At 43.2% G+C, this 18,142-nt stretch overlaps 1 protein-coding gene across 13 annotated transcripts in view; it reads left to right on the top strand.

The window, feature by feature from the left end:
* Positions 1-18,142, top strand: part of MAP3K13 (mitogen-activated protein kinase kinase kinase 13) — an 82,748-nt gene that overhangs the window by 48,099 nt on the left and 16,507 nt on the right. For 11 of the 13 annotated variants that reach the window (XM_054835003.1, XM_054835001.1, XM_054835005.1 and 8 more), the window contains 4 exons: positions 7,618-8,192; positions 15,056-15,239; positions 15,692-15,883; positions 16,686-16,844. In XM_054835003.1, the coding sequence (XP_054690978.1) occupies positions 7,691-8,192; positions 15,056-15,239; positions 15,692-15,883; positions 16,686-16,844 (1,037 nt within the window). In that variant the 5' untranslated portion in view covers positions 7,618-7,690. Of the gene's footprint in view, positions 1-2,981; positions 3,116-7,617; positions 8,193-15,055; positions 15,240-15,691; positions 15,884-16,685; positions 16,845-18,142 lie in introns of all 13 variants that reach the window. The other 2 variants (XM_054835010.1, XM_054835012.1) reach the window with 1 other exon arrangement.

The raw sequence follows: 18,142 nt of genomic DNA, 5'->3' as shown, positions 1-18,142 counted from the left end.
TGCAAACAACCAGAGTGAGGGAAAACGGGCACACGAAGCTAAACTGATTTTTGTGAAGTGCAGTTCTCATAACGGTATGTTACAAGACAGTCCTTGGTTTGTTACCCCTGTCCCCCAAACTCTGGCAGCTGATAGATTATCCCTTCTTCAAAAACAGAGGACCTCAATTCAGAAACACGGAGAAGGGCTTCTTTGCAATGGAAACACGTAGTACCGAAATCCCGCAGTGAATCTAAGAATCATTATGCAACATCACTTATTTCCTATGGCATCAGATTATGCAATTTCTGAGCAGAAGAATGCAAAGCCCTGGAAAAACACTAGCATTTTAGCAGATCCAAAAATACCTTATACAGGATAGAGGAAGCGTTTATGTATGTAGTGCTGAAAATACACAGTTATGTAAGCTGCTTATTTCACAAACTGCACTTTGCAAAGCTGGCTAGCAGGTGAAACAGGAATCAATCTCGCTTTCATGGAAATGAGCCGAAGAGGTCTCCCTGAATACAAGGGAGGGTGGATTGGCTCTTTGTCTGCCTTGTTTGCAAAGATGATTTGATTTTTTTGCTTTGTTTGTTCCTCATGCCAAAAAAAAAACAAAACCCCAAACCCTGGGTGCTTGATTTCTTTTTCCAAACTGAGCACTTCTCCCCCCCTCTCCCCCCCCAATTTGTGATCTTCCGTTGAAGGAGTTCCTAGTTAAATATTTGTCTAGCGTTTGTGGAGGTAAAAATTCATTCCTCTGCTGAGGGCTGGTGCAGATGCACAAATTTCATGTGGGGATAAGAGTCAACACAGTTCTTTTAAGGTGAAGTCATGCCTTGGGAATCTATTAAATGTCTTTGGAGGCATCAAGAGCATGTGAGAAAAGGGGATCTGATTGATACATCTGTTGGGATTTTGGTGAGAATATTGACTTACCAGAGACTCTTAAGGAAACTAAACACCTATAAAATAACAGGGACACCCCTCTCACAGACAAACAATGGGTTAAATGGTATGAAATAAGAGCAGGGATAAAAAAATAGCAATGTTGAAACATTTTTCTCTAAAAGGAGTTGTCATACGGCTCTGCTTTGGAGGTTGCACCTCTTGTACTCTTTGCACCTCTTCTTCCCTTATCCAGATCATTTAGGAATATGCTGAAACAAGAGCATTTAGGCTGTGAGACTGCGGAAGTAAGGTGTTCAGGATAATAAACATGTAAGCCAATTGCAGAGACTACTGGAAGGCTCTCGTGAACTTGGGTGATAAAATGTCAGTCAAACATAGTGTTGATCAAATAGAATTTAATCTTAACATCCTGTATGTAAGAATTAGACTCTGAACTAGCTTTTACTGCTCAAAAAGGTTGTAAGAGACATATGGAAGTTAGCTCAGTGTCCTGAAGCATGCTTAGAACATCAGGTAGCACTAGGGGAATAATTAGGAAAGAAATGAAGAACAAAAATGAACTTTATGCCTTTGTGCATTTCTGCGGTGTGCCGACATCGGGGATTCTGCCTGTGGTATTACTCCCCCACTTCTAAGATGATACAGGAGAAATGGAAAAGATGTAGAGAGGTGGCCAAAGATGCAGAGCAACTTTCATAGGGTGAATGAATAGGGAATGTGGGAATTTTTAGGTCTGAAAAAAGATGTCAGAAGGGAGAATGAGATAGTTCATAAAATCACAGCTGGCACTAAGAAGGTAAGTTGGGTTCAGGTGTCATTGAAACAATGACCGGCTGGTTGGCTGAAGAATGGACTTAGATGAGAGATGCAAAGTGAAGAACAAATAGTTGGTGTTACTTTATGCAGCATACGGTTAAGCTACAAAACTCCTTCCCACAGCATAGGGGTTGCCAAAGTGTTCTGGTTAAAAAAATTCTTGGATGCATTTGCATGGGAAAACTCTAGTTGTGGGCTATAGAAAAATACCACTGCTGCTGGAGAAAGTGAGTGAGCTGCAGATCACGGGGACCTGGCTGGGACTGCCCTGGGGAGGGTTTGCTGCTCCTTTTCCTGGGGTTTGGGGGCAGGAAATGGGGATGTGTGGTGTCTTCTGCCACTGTAGTCTAGGTGTCACTGATTTCTGCTCTGACAGGCGTAGTTGGAATGTATAAGGTGCATTGCAAACCTCCAGCTGGCTCTGTGCACGGAGCTTGAATTCAGCCATTATGAATATTTCTTGGCTGGTACGCCATGCTATTTTTGTCATCGTCAGAGAGGGTTCAGACCGGAAAGCTAGACAGAGTTCTCTTTCTCACTGATACAGCGACTGACAAAAGTATGTTACAACTCTAAAATCACTTTTGCCAAAAAATGATGCTTCCTTGTTTTAGATTAGCCTTTATTCAATATATTCAGTCTAACTTAAATCAGCGGACACGCGATTTCAAGCTTCGGTTGTGATAATATGAATATAGCAACATACAACGTAGTTACCTGTCTGTGGTCTCATGTGCTTAATGCCCATGGCTATATTAAAATCTTCTGTTAACATTTTAGAATGATCGTGATAGTTGTGAACCCTAAGCAATTGCCACCACGTAGCTCAGGAAATTATTATGGGGTCCACAAAAGTTAGTTGTCTTATGTTGAGGTGGCATCCAAGTATTTACTGGAGAAAGGAATTGAAAGTATGTATTCCAGTCAGTATTCGGCAGCAGGTACAGAAGTAGCATAATATTTATCTGACAGCCAGAAAGAACAGGGGAAAGCACGAAAAAAGAGAGTGTTTTAACACTTCAGTTTTCCCTGATAAACCTGCTGTTTTCTTGAGGAGTAAGTTAGGGTACATGCATAAATGTGTTCAGAGCTGTTGCAGTGACAATTGGAAAATCTCAGGTGGGTCAGATGAATAATTTTCAACTGTTTTATCAGAAATTAATTGTTTTGGCAATATCATAATTGTAATACTTAAAAATAACCCTGAAAACAAAGAGGTTGCATTTTGATGATGTGTATCTCATTCTTTATTAATAAATCTGCTATTACAGTTTGTGTTCAAAACAACCATGCGAATCACAAGCATACATTCCAAGTAATGCAAAGCCGTAGAAGTGCAGCTTAAGAGGAGTATCTGATCCACTCATACAGCACTTTCCTCACCAAGAGACCAGGAAAAGAAAAGGTTTGTTGGAATCTGGTGAAATAAAATCATGTGATTTCGAAACCCAAAGGTCAGAAGTGACAGCAAAGCTCTGGTACTTGCCAACTCAGCAGCTCTCAGTTCTTTCCTGTGCTAAAGTTGTACAGTGTGGAAGGTCAGGATGGGAGAGGACTGTGTATCAACCTGTTGTAAAAATTCCCAGTAGAAATCGAGAGGTAATCACAAGGGGCAGGAGAACTCAGCTGCAAGATATGTGTAGTGAGATAACTGTATTTTATGAGCACGCTTTTTGCAGTTTTGTTACATTCTAGACCATTTTAAAGTATTGTCCCAAGGAGTGTTGCACTAGTGTTGAGATGATGCACACATGAATTGCAGTCATGTTATCAGTGCAGAAAGGTGTAGTTACCTTCCTGTATCTAATGGCGCCAGAAAGAAATCACGCTGAATTCCAGGAAAAAGCAAGGGAACTCCAGGGCTTGAATGTAAGTAGTGATATGGCCAGGAATCTTTTCTGATATTTGCTGTGTATCAGCTGGCTAGTTTCTGCCAGCTGCTCTTTTTTCAGCCCTTTGAATGTGGAGCAGACAATTGCTTTTATTTCCTTTGTATATTGGGAGTGCAGGCATAGAATATGCTTGACTGGGTAATACAGGAAATTGTGCTTTGAGGAAACTAACTTAATATTAGTAGACATTTGTGCTGATAGGAAACTCAGCGGTGACTGCTTTGTACTTACACAACCTTTACAGTATACCAACATTTTGTTTGTGGGCTGTATCTGGAATTGTGATTTGCTACTTTATTTTTAGCACAGCTTTTTAAAGGAGAAACTTCTTATGGTCCATGCAAGGCATTTGTTTAACTCTGCCGTGTCTTCAAACCTCACCATTGCTTTGACACTCAGAAATATTGGGTTTGTATAGACAGCCACATGCTTTGGTTGCTCTGTGTGTATGAGAACACTTACTAGAGGGATATTTCCAGGAGAGAGCATGCCTTGTGATAACTGATTTACCTGCTCTGGTACTGCTTCAGGTAAAATGTCACTTTTCTTATAGTTTTAAACTGCAGTTCAGGCTGTCTGATGTGTTGAGGTGCAGTCTCACTCTTCCTGGAAGAGATGCACTTTGTGTCCCTTCTGTCTGGGCATGGTGGGATTTTTGCCTGGAAAAATACTTTGCCTGGAAATGGAATCATTTACAAGAAGTTGCGACTGTACAAAATTACTCTGAGCCTCAAATTTCCTTATAGATGTAAAATAAATTTGTTAGCTGCAGAGTGCATGAACTCATCAAAATAGCTCAAATCAGAGGGTCTGCCTTGAAGTCTACTTTTGCAGAAAAAATGTCGGAGTTTCTTAAATATGCGCACGATCCTCCTACACACACAGAGCTTTCAGTTTTTGACTTGAAGACTGCTACAGCAGAAGCATCTTTAAGATAGAAACAGAATGCTGCTTAACTATGCTCTTCACTGTAAAAATTAAGGTGTCACATACAGATCATAAACATCCCAAACGGCAAACAGTCTATGTTTAATGCAATTTTAAACTTTCAAGAAAATGTTTTTCTTTGCATTGAATGAAACTAAGATTTCTTTTGTTGGGAGGAGTTCAATGTGAATAATCTCAGCCATATCTTTGGTACTCCAACCAAAAGAATAGGGGAAGCGTGATGATAAAGCTTGAAAAATGCTCTTCATCTCTTGTTTGAAGGGATGGCAAGGTCGAAGACAACCTAATTTGTCTGCGTTAAATCAAATTTTGCTAAGGCAAGAGGTTGCACATTGCAGATTTTACTGTAATATAAGATAATTAAAGAAATTCATTTCCCCAACAAGTCAGCATTGATGCATTGTGGCAGAAAGTGTCTTCTACCCCTCACCCATGTATCTGGACCACTTCAAGCTGGCTTGATACGAAGTTGTTTTAAAATAAATACTGTCGTCTTATGCTTTTAAAACAATGAGTTCACTACACCTCTGAAAAACCAGGCTGCTTATGTAAGTACCTAAATAAGGCTGTATCATGCCAGTTTGAAAATAATTTTGTAACTCTTACATGCCTTCTCTCCCCATGAAGCAGATACAGTGGCAGGGCACTGTGCTTAAAGGCTTTTTTTTTTTTTTCCTTCTTCTTTGAAGCATCTAAGTCTTGGAGAAAGCAATTTGATCTGGTAAGACACAGCTGATGTCCCTGAATCTGGGGATTTGTTCTTGGCTGGATTATCATAGCCGTGGCTGAGCTCTGTTGTGATAGCCCTGAGAACTTCCAGAGGTCCTTTCCAGCCAATATGCCTGTGATTCTGCGATCGGCCTACTGTACGGCACAGAAAATGCACGCGACTTGCCTAAACTTCATCTTTTTATTGAGATTTAAAAAATAAAAAAATTCTCTGTGTACACTTGCACTGTCAACTGCATTGAGCCCCCATCGTGGTGGGAGGCTGCAGGTGTCAGTAGGGCAAATAATAATTGTGAAGTCAGAAAACTGCATAGAAAAGTAAAAGCAAAATCCTAGCCTTTATTAGAGTGTATTTTGAGAGCTGCGTACCAGCAAAACAGTTTTATTCTCCAGGTCTGATTTAATCCTTAATGCACTTCCCATTGTTTAATTTGAGATACTTTTGGGATGCTCTTGCCCCATATCCTTATTCTGGCTCTTACTCTAGGGTTTCTTGCAGGGAAAACTGATGTTTTATTTACACTGCTTAGTGTGCTGTGTTATGAAAAGCGGGTTCCACTGTAGGAACACTGGTCACATTTTGATTTTGCTTAAAGATTCACTTGTCTCTCCCAGACCTCTGGAAATGAGCAGGGGCAGCACCCAGGAGCATTGAATTGGAATTGTTTCAGTATTTTCCTGAAATTCTGTTCAGGTCTGAAACTTTTCCCTTCTTTATAGTGACAACAAAATCTGTGGTCATATAACAATTATTACTAGTAGTAACCATACTACTGCAATCACCCTACACCTTCCCACGCTGGGGAATCAGTCAGTGTAACGCTGGTCACAGGTAGGTGAGGAATAACCAGCTCCGAGCTTCCTGTTCAAGTCTAATTCAGTTCCTTTACTAGTCTGGACTGTGCTCCAATTTTTGCCTCACTTGCTATTTTGCTTCCTCTTAAAGAGCAGAGTTTGCAGCCTAAATGACATTCTTCTAATAGAGCTTTTAGGCATACCCCATGCGATCGGGCAGAAGTACGGGAATGTAAAACAGGCTCCTGGCTGTTTCCAGTTGCCGCTTCTGCTGTTGGAGAGGGACTGGAGCCCAGGGCACGAGCCTTACATGGCTGAAGGTGTTCTCTCTCATCTCTAATGACCTCGTCTTGAGAAGTTATGGGACTGAGCTGTTCCCTTTCGATTGGCTGCATGCTACCTGGCCACCTCTTTCTTCCTTGCAGTGGCTGTTTGCAGAGCCCAAGACTTTGCACCCGGTGTAAAGGATCTTACTTTTCAACAAAATAGCTTCTGTTACTGCCATTTTCTTCTCCCCCCTCAACTTCATATGGAATTTAAAATCAGACTTTGTTCTGCGTTACAGGCTGAATGCACTTGATTACTTCTGGCACAAAGTTAGAGACTCGTGTTTCAGAAGTGGCTGTCCCCCAGAAAAGTGCTTTGGCAGCGGGGCAGCTACCGCAGCACGACCCCCGGCTCTCGGCCCGGCTCTGTAGAAGGGCAGCACTATGCTGGATTGTGGAAAAAGGGTCTTTCAGTGGAACACATAGCAAGAGTTGGGGGAAACTTTTTAAAAGGGACGCCAGCTCTGAATTTATATGCAACCTACCAGGAACATCACGCAGGGAGAAAGCGGAGAGCAGTGGGAGGAGATGCTCTTCAGGCTTGTGGAAGGAGGGAGATTGGAGAGGAGGGTATACTGCTCCCATGAAGCTCTCTAAGTCTTAGTTGTTTATGAGGGTGGCATGTATGTGGTTAGAGAATAATAGCATATCTTGCTTTATACTTGAAAGGATTAAACTAAAAGACCAGGATGGTCATAATTAGGAGGGGCTCTGAGGGAGCAGCTACAAACCGTCCCTCGGTGGATTCAGGCCACCCAATCACTGCGCTTTGTTTCTCTAATGTCTTGTCTCAAGGGTTTGTAGAGGAATCCTGAGCTTGTGGGCTGTGCCAGACCCAGAATCAGTGACTGGACTCAAACCATACCTGAGCTGGGAGATGCCTGGGGGTCAGCTTCAGTCTGGCAAATGCTATAGTAGCCATGAAGAAAGAGCTCTTTGCTGCAAAGAGTCTTTCACAGTTTTGACCTTTAGGTTTTTTGTTTAAAACTTGCGGTGTTTGTTTACCGGGAATTCTTGCGGTAGGTTACTGAGGGTACTGTGTGAGTGGACTTTCTGTTGGAATAATTTTTTTGCTTCTTTTAGGGCAGTAATTATTTACTAAGTATCAGCAGTTAGCTGGAATGTCTAGTTAATTATCAGCTCACCTCTGTGAAAGTGCACGTAGTGAAAATGCTTAAATAAAAATTTGAAAGTTGTTCTTTTTCCTGTTGTTTCAGGTACTGGGTCCATGTGTCACATCTGAATTGTGTTGTACTGATTCTCTAAGTACCAACTTGGACCATCTCCTTGATGCACACTCACAGCATCATGGCCAGTACTCAGGAGCGCCTGAGCTTGTCTTCCTCTCCAAACTCGAACGGCAAAGCTTTCTGTGAAGATAAAGACTTTAGTAGGTTACATGATGAACATGCACCTACTGGAAACCACCCGTCCCCCGAGCTCATAGAGGATGTGCGTGAGAAGGGCTTGCTGCAGGCAGACCTCATCGAAAACATGAGCAGCCCGGTCACCGCAGCAGTGCTGACCAGCATCAGCGAGGACTCTAGGGACCAATTTGAGAACAGCGTGCTGCAGCTGCGAGAACAGGATGAGTCTGAAACAGCCATTCCTCAGGGCAACAGGAACACTATGGATGGAGAGAGCAACAGCGGAGCGGATGATGTTAAAGTCCAGTTCAACAGATCAGGCAGTGGGAGCGGTGGGTTTCTTGAGGGACTTTTCGGTTGTCTGAGGCCCGTGTGGAACATCATAGGCAAGGCGTACTCCACAGACTACAAACTGCAACAGCAAGGTAAGTAGGGAAGCAAACCTGTATTACTTCTGGGGGAATGTGTGAAGATGAGGAAAGCAACCCAGAGCTTTTTCCTAGCTTTCCATGTGACCGTTCTTGTCTCGTGCAGCCCTATTATGGGTCTGCAGAGAGAAATCCTGCACTGTATAGCCAACAGCTATTGTTTGTAGCAAAGGCAGCTCGTGATGGAGTCAAAAACAATTGCCTGTTCTGACCCATGCTGTGGACCGTTGTGACAAGGTCTGAACCTGAACCGAGTATTTGTGTAAGTGAGGATCAGAAAGAATTCTTGTTGAACACAGGTATCGTAACAGCTACTTCATTTCTACAGTCCTTTCATGCCAGATGAAAACCATTGACATAGGCATTTCTATTCCTGCATGTGTATGTGCAGGCTGTCTCCAGTTGACCACCAAATAGCAGAAGTATTGCTCCTCTTTGGGCACGTTACATCAACTTTTATGTCTTTTTGTTCAGCAGTAATTTTACTCTTTAAAATATCATTCAGTACTTATCTTTCCAGAAATACGTCCTTTAATGTTTATACCTTTTTCATTTAGATGTATAAATATGTAAGCGTTTGTGTGAGTGTGGCTATAAATATATATATATATATATAAAAAAAAAATGTGGTTTGGGAATAAGTAATGTCCCAGTCAATCACAGACATATATCTTTAGGGGCTACTGAAAGCTGAAGAGCAGAGTATGCTCTGCCTTTGGTGTCTAATTTCTCCCCAGCACAAGGGGAGGCAAGTGGCAGATGGGGAAAGAACAAGCTGTCATTAGAATTAAGGAGCTGAAATGGTTGAGGCTTATTGAAAATGGGAACAGCCTGGCCACTGTACTATACCACGGGGTAAAAGTCTCCTCTATTGCTGCAATCATGACTCGATCAAATGGGTTTCTGGCATAGACAAATTATAAGATGTGTGGTCAGAACACCCATCTGAGTGGTTCATATCTAAACCCCCAAGCTGGGCTGGGGAACAGTTCCCAATATGAGGGAACAGAGCTGTTCAGTAACACGTTGGGTGAATCTGCCTTGAAAAAAAACTTACTACTTCTTCTGAGAGTCAATCATTTCCAGTTCATAACTCTGAGCAGGGGCATGCACCTCCGTGTTGCAGAATGGCAGGTGCCTTCCTAAGCAGCAGCCTCTTGTCTCTCAGACCTATGTGCTCAGCAAGAGTCTACTTGTTCCTGAAATCCTTTGGTTCTAAGTTGTGTCTGCGTGTTGTAAACTCAGTATGTCATGCATGGTTGAGTCTATAAATAAAAAAGGTGACTGAAAATTCCTTGGGGAATTAACACTTTTGGGGGTATTGCACAATATGCGGGGACAGATGTGGCGAGTTTTGGAAGAGGCTGCATCTGGCTGGGGAGCCAGCATGCCTTGTGAAGGAAAATGAGCTTCAGAGCAGTGGGGTAACATTCAAAGGAGTTGCGGTGTCAGTGTGTCTGTGTTCTGCTGCTTTGGTTTGGATGCTCACAGGTTTTAAGGGAAGCTGAAACTTCCCAAGGAAAGGAGAGAGAGATGCAGAGTTATGTCGGCTGCTTCCAGCAATTCTGTGAGTATCCCGTGCAAGCTCTATCTCACCAGGTCAGACCTCTCATTGTCGAGAGCTGCTGAGCCATCACGTACTTGCATGTGCCTGTAAGCTCAGATGGGTGGCTTCAGGAAAGCTACCTGTGAGGCGAAGAGATTGTATTGCGCGTATAATTGGGACAGCAGATGCATTGGAGACCACAGTTTAATATGTGCTCTGATGGCCCACTGGGGACACTTTCTTTTGTATGAAAGTTGCTAATAAAAAAGATTGAAGTGCTAACTAATGAAAACAAGCAGCTGAGAGCTTTGCTGGGTTTGGAGGGTGTACATAGAGCTCTTCACACACCCAGAACTATCTTGCTGTTCTCAGTGTCATGAGCACATTCAGAGCCACAGATTCATGGATGCGTTGCAGTTTGCCGTTGGCATTAGGCCCTTCCTAAAAGGGCAATTTTGAAATGGCTACAGATGTAAGACTGAAGATTAATTGGGATCTGCTATATGTGGCCTGTGTGGTTTAGCTGCATCTTCAGTGTCTTCACTGTTGTAAGTGGGAGTGAAAAGATTATTTATTTATTTGTTTGTTTATTTTTCCACTGGAGCTGATCAGTTGGACAGATCTCTGATGGTAGTAGTACGCTTCTATTTTCCAAGGATAAACCTTTTTAAACTGCTTCTGTGTTAAAACTTGAGGATTTTGTCAGAATATTCATGTCCTGTTTGCAGATGATCTCATTCTTGCTTCTTGCCATCAGGAAATCTTCTTTGTGTGTGTTTCATCAGCTACATAAAAACCAGCAGTTTAGTAACTGCTGTACGTGATTGCTTTTATTTTTGCTGTCTTTTAGCAAGAGCGCAGAGGTTGCAAGTTTTGTGTTTGTGCAAGTGTTATGTGTTTGGAGAAGACAGGCTGTGGAAGTGTCTCTGGCCCTTCTAGCAGTAGAAGGGGGCTTGTGATGGCCTTTCATTCTCTTGGGAGCTTATTTACAGCTGTGGGCTGGTGCCATAAATATGTGCAGATGATCCTTCCCCTCTTTGTGACACAACTGCTTTAAACCAGAGGAGTGTTTGGCCACTAGTGCAGGAGCAATCCTTTGGGTCGGGCTGAATCAACAGCTGGGGTAGGGGTCCGGTTTAGACCTGCACCCATGGGAACTCCACGTTGCCTGCATTCACCAGCATCTCTGCTTACCCGTTTTGGGTCTTCTTCAGGCAGCTGCTCCTCTTCTATGACCAGAAGTTGCCCAAACACTAGAACACAGCGGTGGTGGTGTGATGTGGTTGCAAGCAGTAAAATATAAATAGGTTTCATGCCCCTTGCAAATGTCTGATACTTGAGTCCATATTGCCTGCGAAGGCTTGGCTCATGATTTGGCGAATGGGGGAAAAGCTAAGAACAACTTTTACATGATTCCACCTTATCTTCTTGTTGAAATCACTCCCTGAGTTTCTTTCTCAGCATCTGAGACTGTCATCCAGAGGAGTGCATTTCTGTGCTTCCCTTGAGGATCCACGCTGGGCAGAGCTTTGCTCAGCTGGAAGTTGCTGCAGGGTGGTCTGCTGGTTGTCTAAGCAGTGCCAGTTGCTGCTGTTAAATGCTCTACCTGCTTGGTGAATAGTCATTCCTGCAGAGACCATTTGCTTTTGTATTGTTCAGTGGCTGCCACTTGATTATCTGAGGTTTAAGTATTTTGGGTTTGACCTGTAAAATCACTCCTGACTCTTTTTTTTCCCATTGTTTGCCCTGATTTCTACAGGCTGTTGGTGAGTGTAAAGACCATTGGTGAGTGCTTTCAGGGAGATATACTTAGTTCTTTAATTTGTGTCTACCAGTTATTTCACTTGGATCAGTGGGGCTCTAGCACTTTATAGTATGACTTGTTTGTGTTTTCTACGGACTTGTTAGACTTTTGAGCCATTTTCTTTGGATTAAGAATCTGTCTTCAGGAGTTGCTTTCACCTTCCCTTTCACAAGTTACGTGTTTATTGTCATCGTGTGACATTTTTGCGTAAACACGGAGACCAAGGTGCTTTATGAAGTGTGCTTGTGTCTGTGGGTTTTTTTGTAAACCAGAGATGCTTCTTGTCATAATGCCAATGCTGGCGAGCAGCCAACGCTGGCAAACAGCAAAAAATTTGCTTCAAATAGATTGACTCAATGGCTCAGGCTGCTCCTGCCTTTCTTCCCCATGGGAAACAGATTCCCATCATTCTACTCAAATGGTTCTTAATCACCTTAGAAACGCAAGGTCTGGCGTAATTCTTGCTGCTATTACACTTTAATTTATTTAGGGGAACTATCCCACAGGTTTCTTTAGGCCCAGAAGAGTCTGGAATAAAAACCGCTCCATCCTGGTAGGAGATATCCTCATCTTTCTTCTGCTGGAGGAGCAGGGAGTGCTAGGAGAGCTGTAGCAAGCTCTGCAGTCTGGGCAATCTCAAAGGATGTCAGATGGAGCAATGTTAATGGACTTCTTGAACAAGGCTGGCAGTACAGTCAAGTCTTGATTAGTGTGTCCAGACGTGTCTCCTTGCCACCCTTCTGATCATCTGAGGTGTTCCTCTTCTGGACAGGAACTTTGGCTTAACTACGGTTAGTCGTCATAGCCACACACCCAAGTTCTTGCAGCTGGTTTATTCAAGTCCTTTTCTGTTTCAAGGTGTTGAGATGACAGAGCATCATCTCTCGCATGTTTCTGTGTTTCTCGTTGTACCTGCCATGTAGATGTGCCGTAGCTGGGATGGCCGTAATTCACCGTTCTTTGCTTCAGGCTATGGTGGGCTGTTCAAGATGGGTCTGTGCAGGCAGTGGGGTGAGCTTCATCCTGTCCGGGTGATGTGCACAGTCTTAACTTTCAGCTGTATTCAGCTGGCAGTGTGTTGAGTCCTCTCTTTTCCAGCCTTGCCCATTGCCATCTGCAGAACTGACAAGCCTAACTTTGTAGTACTGACCCTTGTCAGCCTGGTGTCCTTGAGGGTGGGCCCGTAGGGAGCTCGTACGCAGGGGGATTCAGATGCATTTTTAAATCGGTGAGTTTGGGCTGTAGTAGAAAATGCATTAAAATACATTAAAGGTTACATATGGTTTGGCTCTTTATTTTTCTTGAAATTCCCAAAGATGTAGGATTGTTGCTTCCCTGAATTGTGCCCTTGATGATAGGGTGCAAGTGGGATACGGGAAAGGATGTATCTTATCAAACAAGCATGAGGTGACTTTGCAGGAGGAAGCGCATGAACTTTTGCTTACTTGGTTTACAATCTCTCTCTGCCTTTGCCATCGCAGAGGTTAATAGGTAATATTAAAGGAAAATTAGGGCTCCTTGGTGATAGCAGTATAGTTACTCATTACTGCTCAGAAACTTTGGGTGCTTCAGGAAATAAATGTTGTGTACCTTGTACCGGAAAGGCAGTCTTCATACATGTAAAGAAACGGCTATTTCTGTACAACAGAATAGTTTCAGTGTTGCCCACGTAAAAATACTGTTCATCAACAAACACAAAAATCAACTGTATTTGCCACCTTCTTTCAGAAGCAGATCTTCTCAATTTATTTATGTTTCCTTATTTAAAGAACTGTCTTGAAATGCCTGAAGAATTAAATACCAATTATAAGTATTGTGACAAAAAAATTGCTCTAGCTGTTTGGTGAAGAAGAATGCTTATTATTTTAAAATACTTGAGTGTCCTGTGGTCGAGATAGTGGTCACAGCATGTTTCATGCATCGGTTTCTGTTAGGCCCTTGCTTCGATACCAAAGGACACATTTGCTGTTAGGAAATATCACCTTCACAGCGTCATGGCATTTTTGAAAATTGAGGATAGGGATCATCCGCTGCAAATCCACGCTTCTTAAGGTTGCTTAGGTATAATGCATTTCATTTGAGAGCTGCATGCACTGTCTTAATGTTTTTGTAAGGTTGCAAGCGGATGTATCAGTACTAAAAATAGAGTTGTGTCTGTGAAGAAACATGTGCTGAGGATTGAACTTTGCCCTGCCAAGTCGAAGGAAATTTTTGCTGTAGATTAACAATGTGTGTGTTTTCTAGTTCAGTGAGCAGAGCGAGCTCGGGGGTCTGGCTCGGGACGGGAGCTGCTTTTCCTCGGCCATGCCTGGAGAGCAGTCATTCTGCAGGAGACGTCCAGCTAGTGTCTGACTGTCGCAGGAATGATTTGAGGGAAAGATTTGAGTCAGGATCAATCTAGAGACAGTTTGGGTATATAAGTTTCCCTTCAGTGATGACAGTATCTCAAATGGACACTTTTGCCTAATCCCAGTTGCAGCCCTGGGAACACCCCAAAGGCTCGGAGGCTGGATCAAAGACCTGCCTTTGCAACCCTCTCTGCAACGGCGATCTGTACAGGCGCGACTTTCTTTTGTTTCAGAAATAAGTGGGTGACTTATTTTTGCTGCTAAATAATTTATTCTCTAAATGTACACATTTATTGAGTTACAGTAAATAAATTATTGCCTGCCTTTTGTTTTGCTGTTTGTGGGATGTTAAGGTAATTTCAAGGTGACTTGCAGACAACAAGGCTTTTTGTTCCGATGGGTACAACTGTCTTGAAACAGTTTATACAGCGCTGCTGGACCACTCTGGCAGTCTCCCTACAAGATGCATATGGGTACTGAAGAGGAGGAATCTCTTAAGAATTTTTTTTGCCCATTTGACACTGATACACACAATGTTGACGTGGGAAAGACTTTTGTTTCTGTGACTGGTGGTGGTGGTTAATGTGCTTTGTTTTGGGTAACTTGGTGGTTGCTGGTCTGTGTTTTACAACCTGTCTGACTTTGTCTTTTATTTCCTATTTTTGCCCTGTTTCAGGGACGGGAAAAAACCCTCAAATTTTTTTTTGCCAGTTGTCAATGTTAAATGTTTCTTCTTATCTATGCAATGGAGTCATGTACTTTATAAGAGATATACCATCGTAGTTTAGTTTTGGAGTAGAGGACCTGCTCCCTAAATTGCCAATCCCGTGTCCCTGGTATGTTAAGTTGCCACCTGCCAGGTTGAAGTGGCTCACCTGAGGGTGAACTCTGGTGAAAAAGCCGATGGGAGGATGGGGAGGAACAGGCTGGAGGTGACCGATGGGGAGAGGACCTGGATGAAAGAGAAGCTGGGGCTGACTGTGTGCAGTGTGTGCTTCAGCTGCACCTGTACTGGGAGGAGACACCATCTACCACCCCCAGAAAAGTCGTCCTCAAGATATAGCAAGGGAGATGGCAAGTGCTGTCCTGGCGTGATCTTGCAGCAGAACATTTTTGTGGTTCTTGATCTTTCATGTGGTTTCCTTTGCTTGCCTGTATCTAGATACCTGGGAGGTCCCGTTTGAGGAGATCTCGGAGCTGCAGTGGCTGGGCAGCGGCGCACAGGGAGCTGTCTTCCTGGGCAAATTCCGGGCGGAGGAGGTGGCCATCAAGAAAGTGAGAGATCAGAACGAAACAGATATCAAGCACTTGCGGAAACTCAAACATCCTAACATCATCGCATTCAAGTAGGTTGTGAAATTTGTTAGAAACATACCTGTATCCAGGGATATTGCTTATGTACCCTGGCCAAGTTTTTAAAATCCAGGGACTAAGCTGTCTGTAGGACAAAATGGGCAGTTACACTGCCTCTCAAATTGTTGCACCTTGTTGTGAAAACAAAGCTATGGATGCTATTCCCACCTGATGCCGCGCTTTGCACGCAGGCTCACAAAACGCCTGCTGTGAACCCTACAGATCTGCAGGTGTGGAAGTTGAAGGAAACGCACCCCTGTCATCAGCGAGGTTCCTCCTGTGCAAAGCACGCAGGAATCATCCCCCTTCCCGCTCAGGAAGGCAATATTAGCAGATGCTTGCCCACGCAGAGTAAACAGTTTACTCTCCTGCCTTTTGATTGCCACCTTTGAGAGTTGCTCTAGGACTTTACTGATCCTCACTACCTGGGTGTTTTCTTTGACAGGGGAGTTTGCACTCAAGCCCCGTGCTACTGTATTATCATGGAGTACTGTGCGCACGGACAGCTCTACGAAGTGCTGCGAGCGGGGCGGAAAGTCACCCCTCGGCTGCTTGTGGATTGGTCCACGGGGATTGCAAGTGGGATGAATTATCTGCACCTTCACAAAATCATCCATCGAGACCTCAAGTCGCCAAAGTGAGTCTCTAGCTACGTAAACATCCTCCAGTGTGGTTGTCTTCTTTTCCTTGAGGAATTGTTTAAAGTTAGGTCAAAAGCCCCATTATTTTTTTTTTCCATGTTGACTGAAAACTAATGAAACTAATGAAATTTATTGTCACATCTCTCCTGTGCTGAAGCTGGAAACTTTACCAGTATCTTACATGATAAATAGCAGTCAGGAAATATTTCTAATGATTTGATGGTGGCTGGTCCTTTTTGAAAGTGGGATATTCTGTTGCCTTCTGCTTTTTTATTTTTCCTTCTTATTTGTTCTTTTGTTATTTCTCTGCTTTTCTAGAATGTGTCTTTCTCATTTCTCTGTTGCTTTCTGACTAAAACTATTTGACTGCTTATATTCTTAGTCCCTAGACGTTTATCACTTCTTTAGCCTGTGACATGACTGTGACAGTGTGTTAGGATAATACTTTTAGATGGTTTACAGCACAGCTTAAGATACAGCTTTACTAAAATTTTAAAATGTCCCCAGATGTAGTAAATCTTCAGTGACTTGTTAATTTGCAATTTAGTCAAGATGGATTTTTTTGACTTGGAGCATTTAGAAATGCATTTGAGGCACAAAATGCAACTACCCCAAAGAGAGTGAGTGCTTTCGTCGGTGTAAATGCATAATCTTTTTTCTTGTGCTGCAGTTGTGAAGAGCATAGCCTCATCAACCATTAGTGTTGATTAAGAAGGGATTTACTCCCAGTGGCTGTTGTACAAGAAAAACTGTGAAATGCTGATTTTTTTTTTTTTTTTTTTTTAATTTTTCCTCCAGTGTTTTAGTTACACACACGGATGCAGTAAAAATTTCAGATTTTGGTACATCTAAAGAACTCAGTGATAAAAGTACCAAAATGTCTTTTGCGGGAACTGTGGCTTGGATGGCCCCAGAGGTGATACGCAATGAGCCCGTCTCTGAAAAGGTGGATATCTGGTGAGTAGTACTAATGTTTAAGTATCTTCACCTTCTGTTTAGCCACTTGGCTTCCTAGCACTTTACATATTCAGCACTTTTTTTTTCATTCAAGGCATGGGGATAGTTTGCTCTGCGGTGGACTTTTCCTTTCTCCATCTGCCTAGTGTCCTGACTTTGTTACTGAACCATGGGCTATAACGGAAAGAGAAATGACATACATGTGTAAGAGTTGTGTGCTGAGGTCTGAAGGTACCTAGTGGAACTCGATGCAGACTATCTGTGTCTTGCAGTAAGCAAATGCCACAGTTCTTCCCAGTGTCATTATTCAGGCCAGAGCTTTCTTCCACTCCCGGTGCTTAGGGTCCCCTCAGCAATTTCTGCAGCCGGGGTATTTTCACTTGCTTTCTACCCTCTCAGGGCCGCACTTGAGCTGTAGGGAGGCCTCTCCTCCGCTAGCTTGAAGGGTCTGACGAGCTTTTGTTTTCTCCGTACTGGGCTTGGCTGTTGTATGTACGGCCATGGGATTATAGCCCAGTGAATCTAACCCCAGATTCAAGAGGGAGGAAACCAGGATACAGTGTAAGACTTTTCAATACCTATTTCCATCCCATGTGAAATGTCCTCTGTGCAAAGGAACTCAAGGAAAGGATCAGATCTCTATGCTATTAAAAATGCATATTAAAAATGTCCTCTGAGAGTACTCAGCCTCGGAGCTCCTTTGGGATGCCTCTCCACAGGTTTCAGGGTCCTCAAGGGAACTGCATCTCTGTTTCTGCCTTGTTATTTTTGCATATTAAATGTCAGTAGCCAGGACAAATGGCCTTCTCCCTGCTTTACAGCCAGGATGAATTTTCCTTCTTGGGGTTTTTCAGCTTCAAATGCTGCCACCTCCATCGCAGGGCGTGAAACTGCAGGTCAAAGCTGCGGGTGGCTCAGAGTGTGAGTGCAGTCCGACAGCAGCCTGCTGCTGATGTTTTAGCTTGGAGCCAGGTCATGACTTGAAGTCAAGATTTCCTGTAGGGAAAGGGAAAATCTTGTAACGTGCGGTATGCAGCTCTTCTGGTGCCCGCAGTGTTCTGCATGTTCATTTTGTGTGGATGTGGCAGTCCATAGCATAGCTAGCTCTTCTGGGAGAAGCTCTTGGATTGTTTGTTTTGGAAAGAAAACACACTCACCATTTGTCTTCTGAGCTCCTCCCTTTGAATAACAGGTTCATGAGGAGGAGTGGTGCTGGATTTCCACCCTCAGCTTTCTGTCCCGTAGCGTGGCTGACGTTCAGGAATATTGTGTGGAGCATTGTGTCCAATAAAAACCAG

This window comes from Grus americana, chromosome 9, assembly GCF_028858705.1.
Source record: "Grus americana isolate bGruAme1 chromosome 9, bGruAme1.mat, whole genome shotgun sequence".
In the NCBI taxonomy this organism is placed as follows: domain Eukaryota; kingdom Metazoa; phylum Chordata; class Aves; order Gruiformes; family Gruidae; genus Grus; species Grus americana.
The sequence above is the reverse complement of the archived record's forward strand: the minus strand, read 5'-3'. Positions and strand labels throughout refer to the sequence as shown.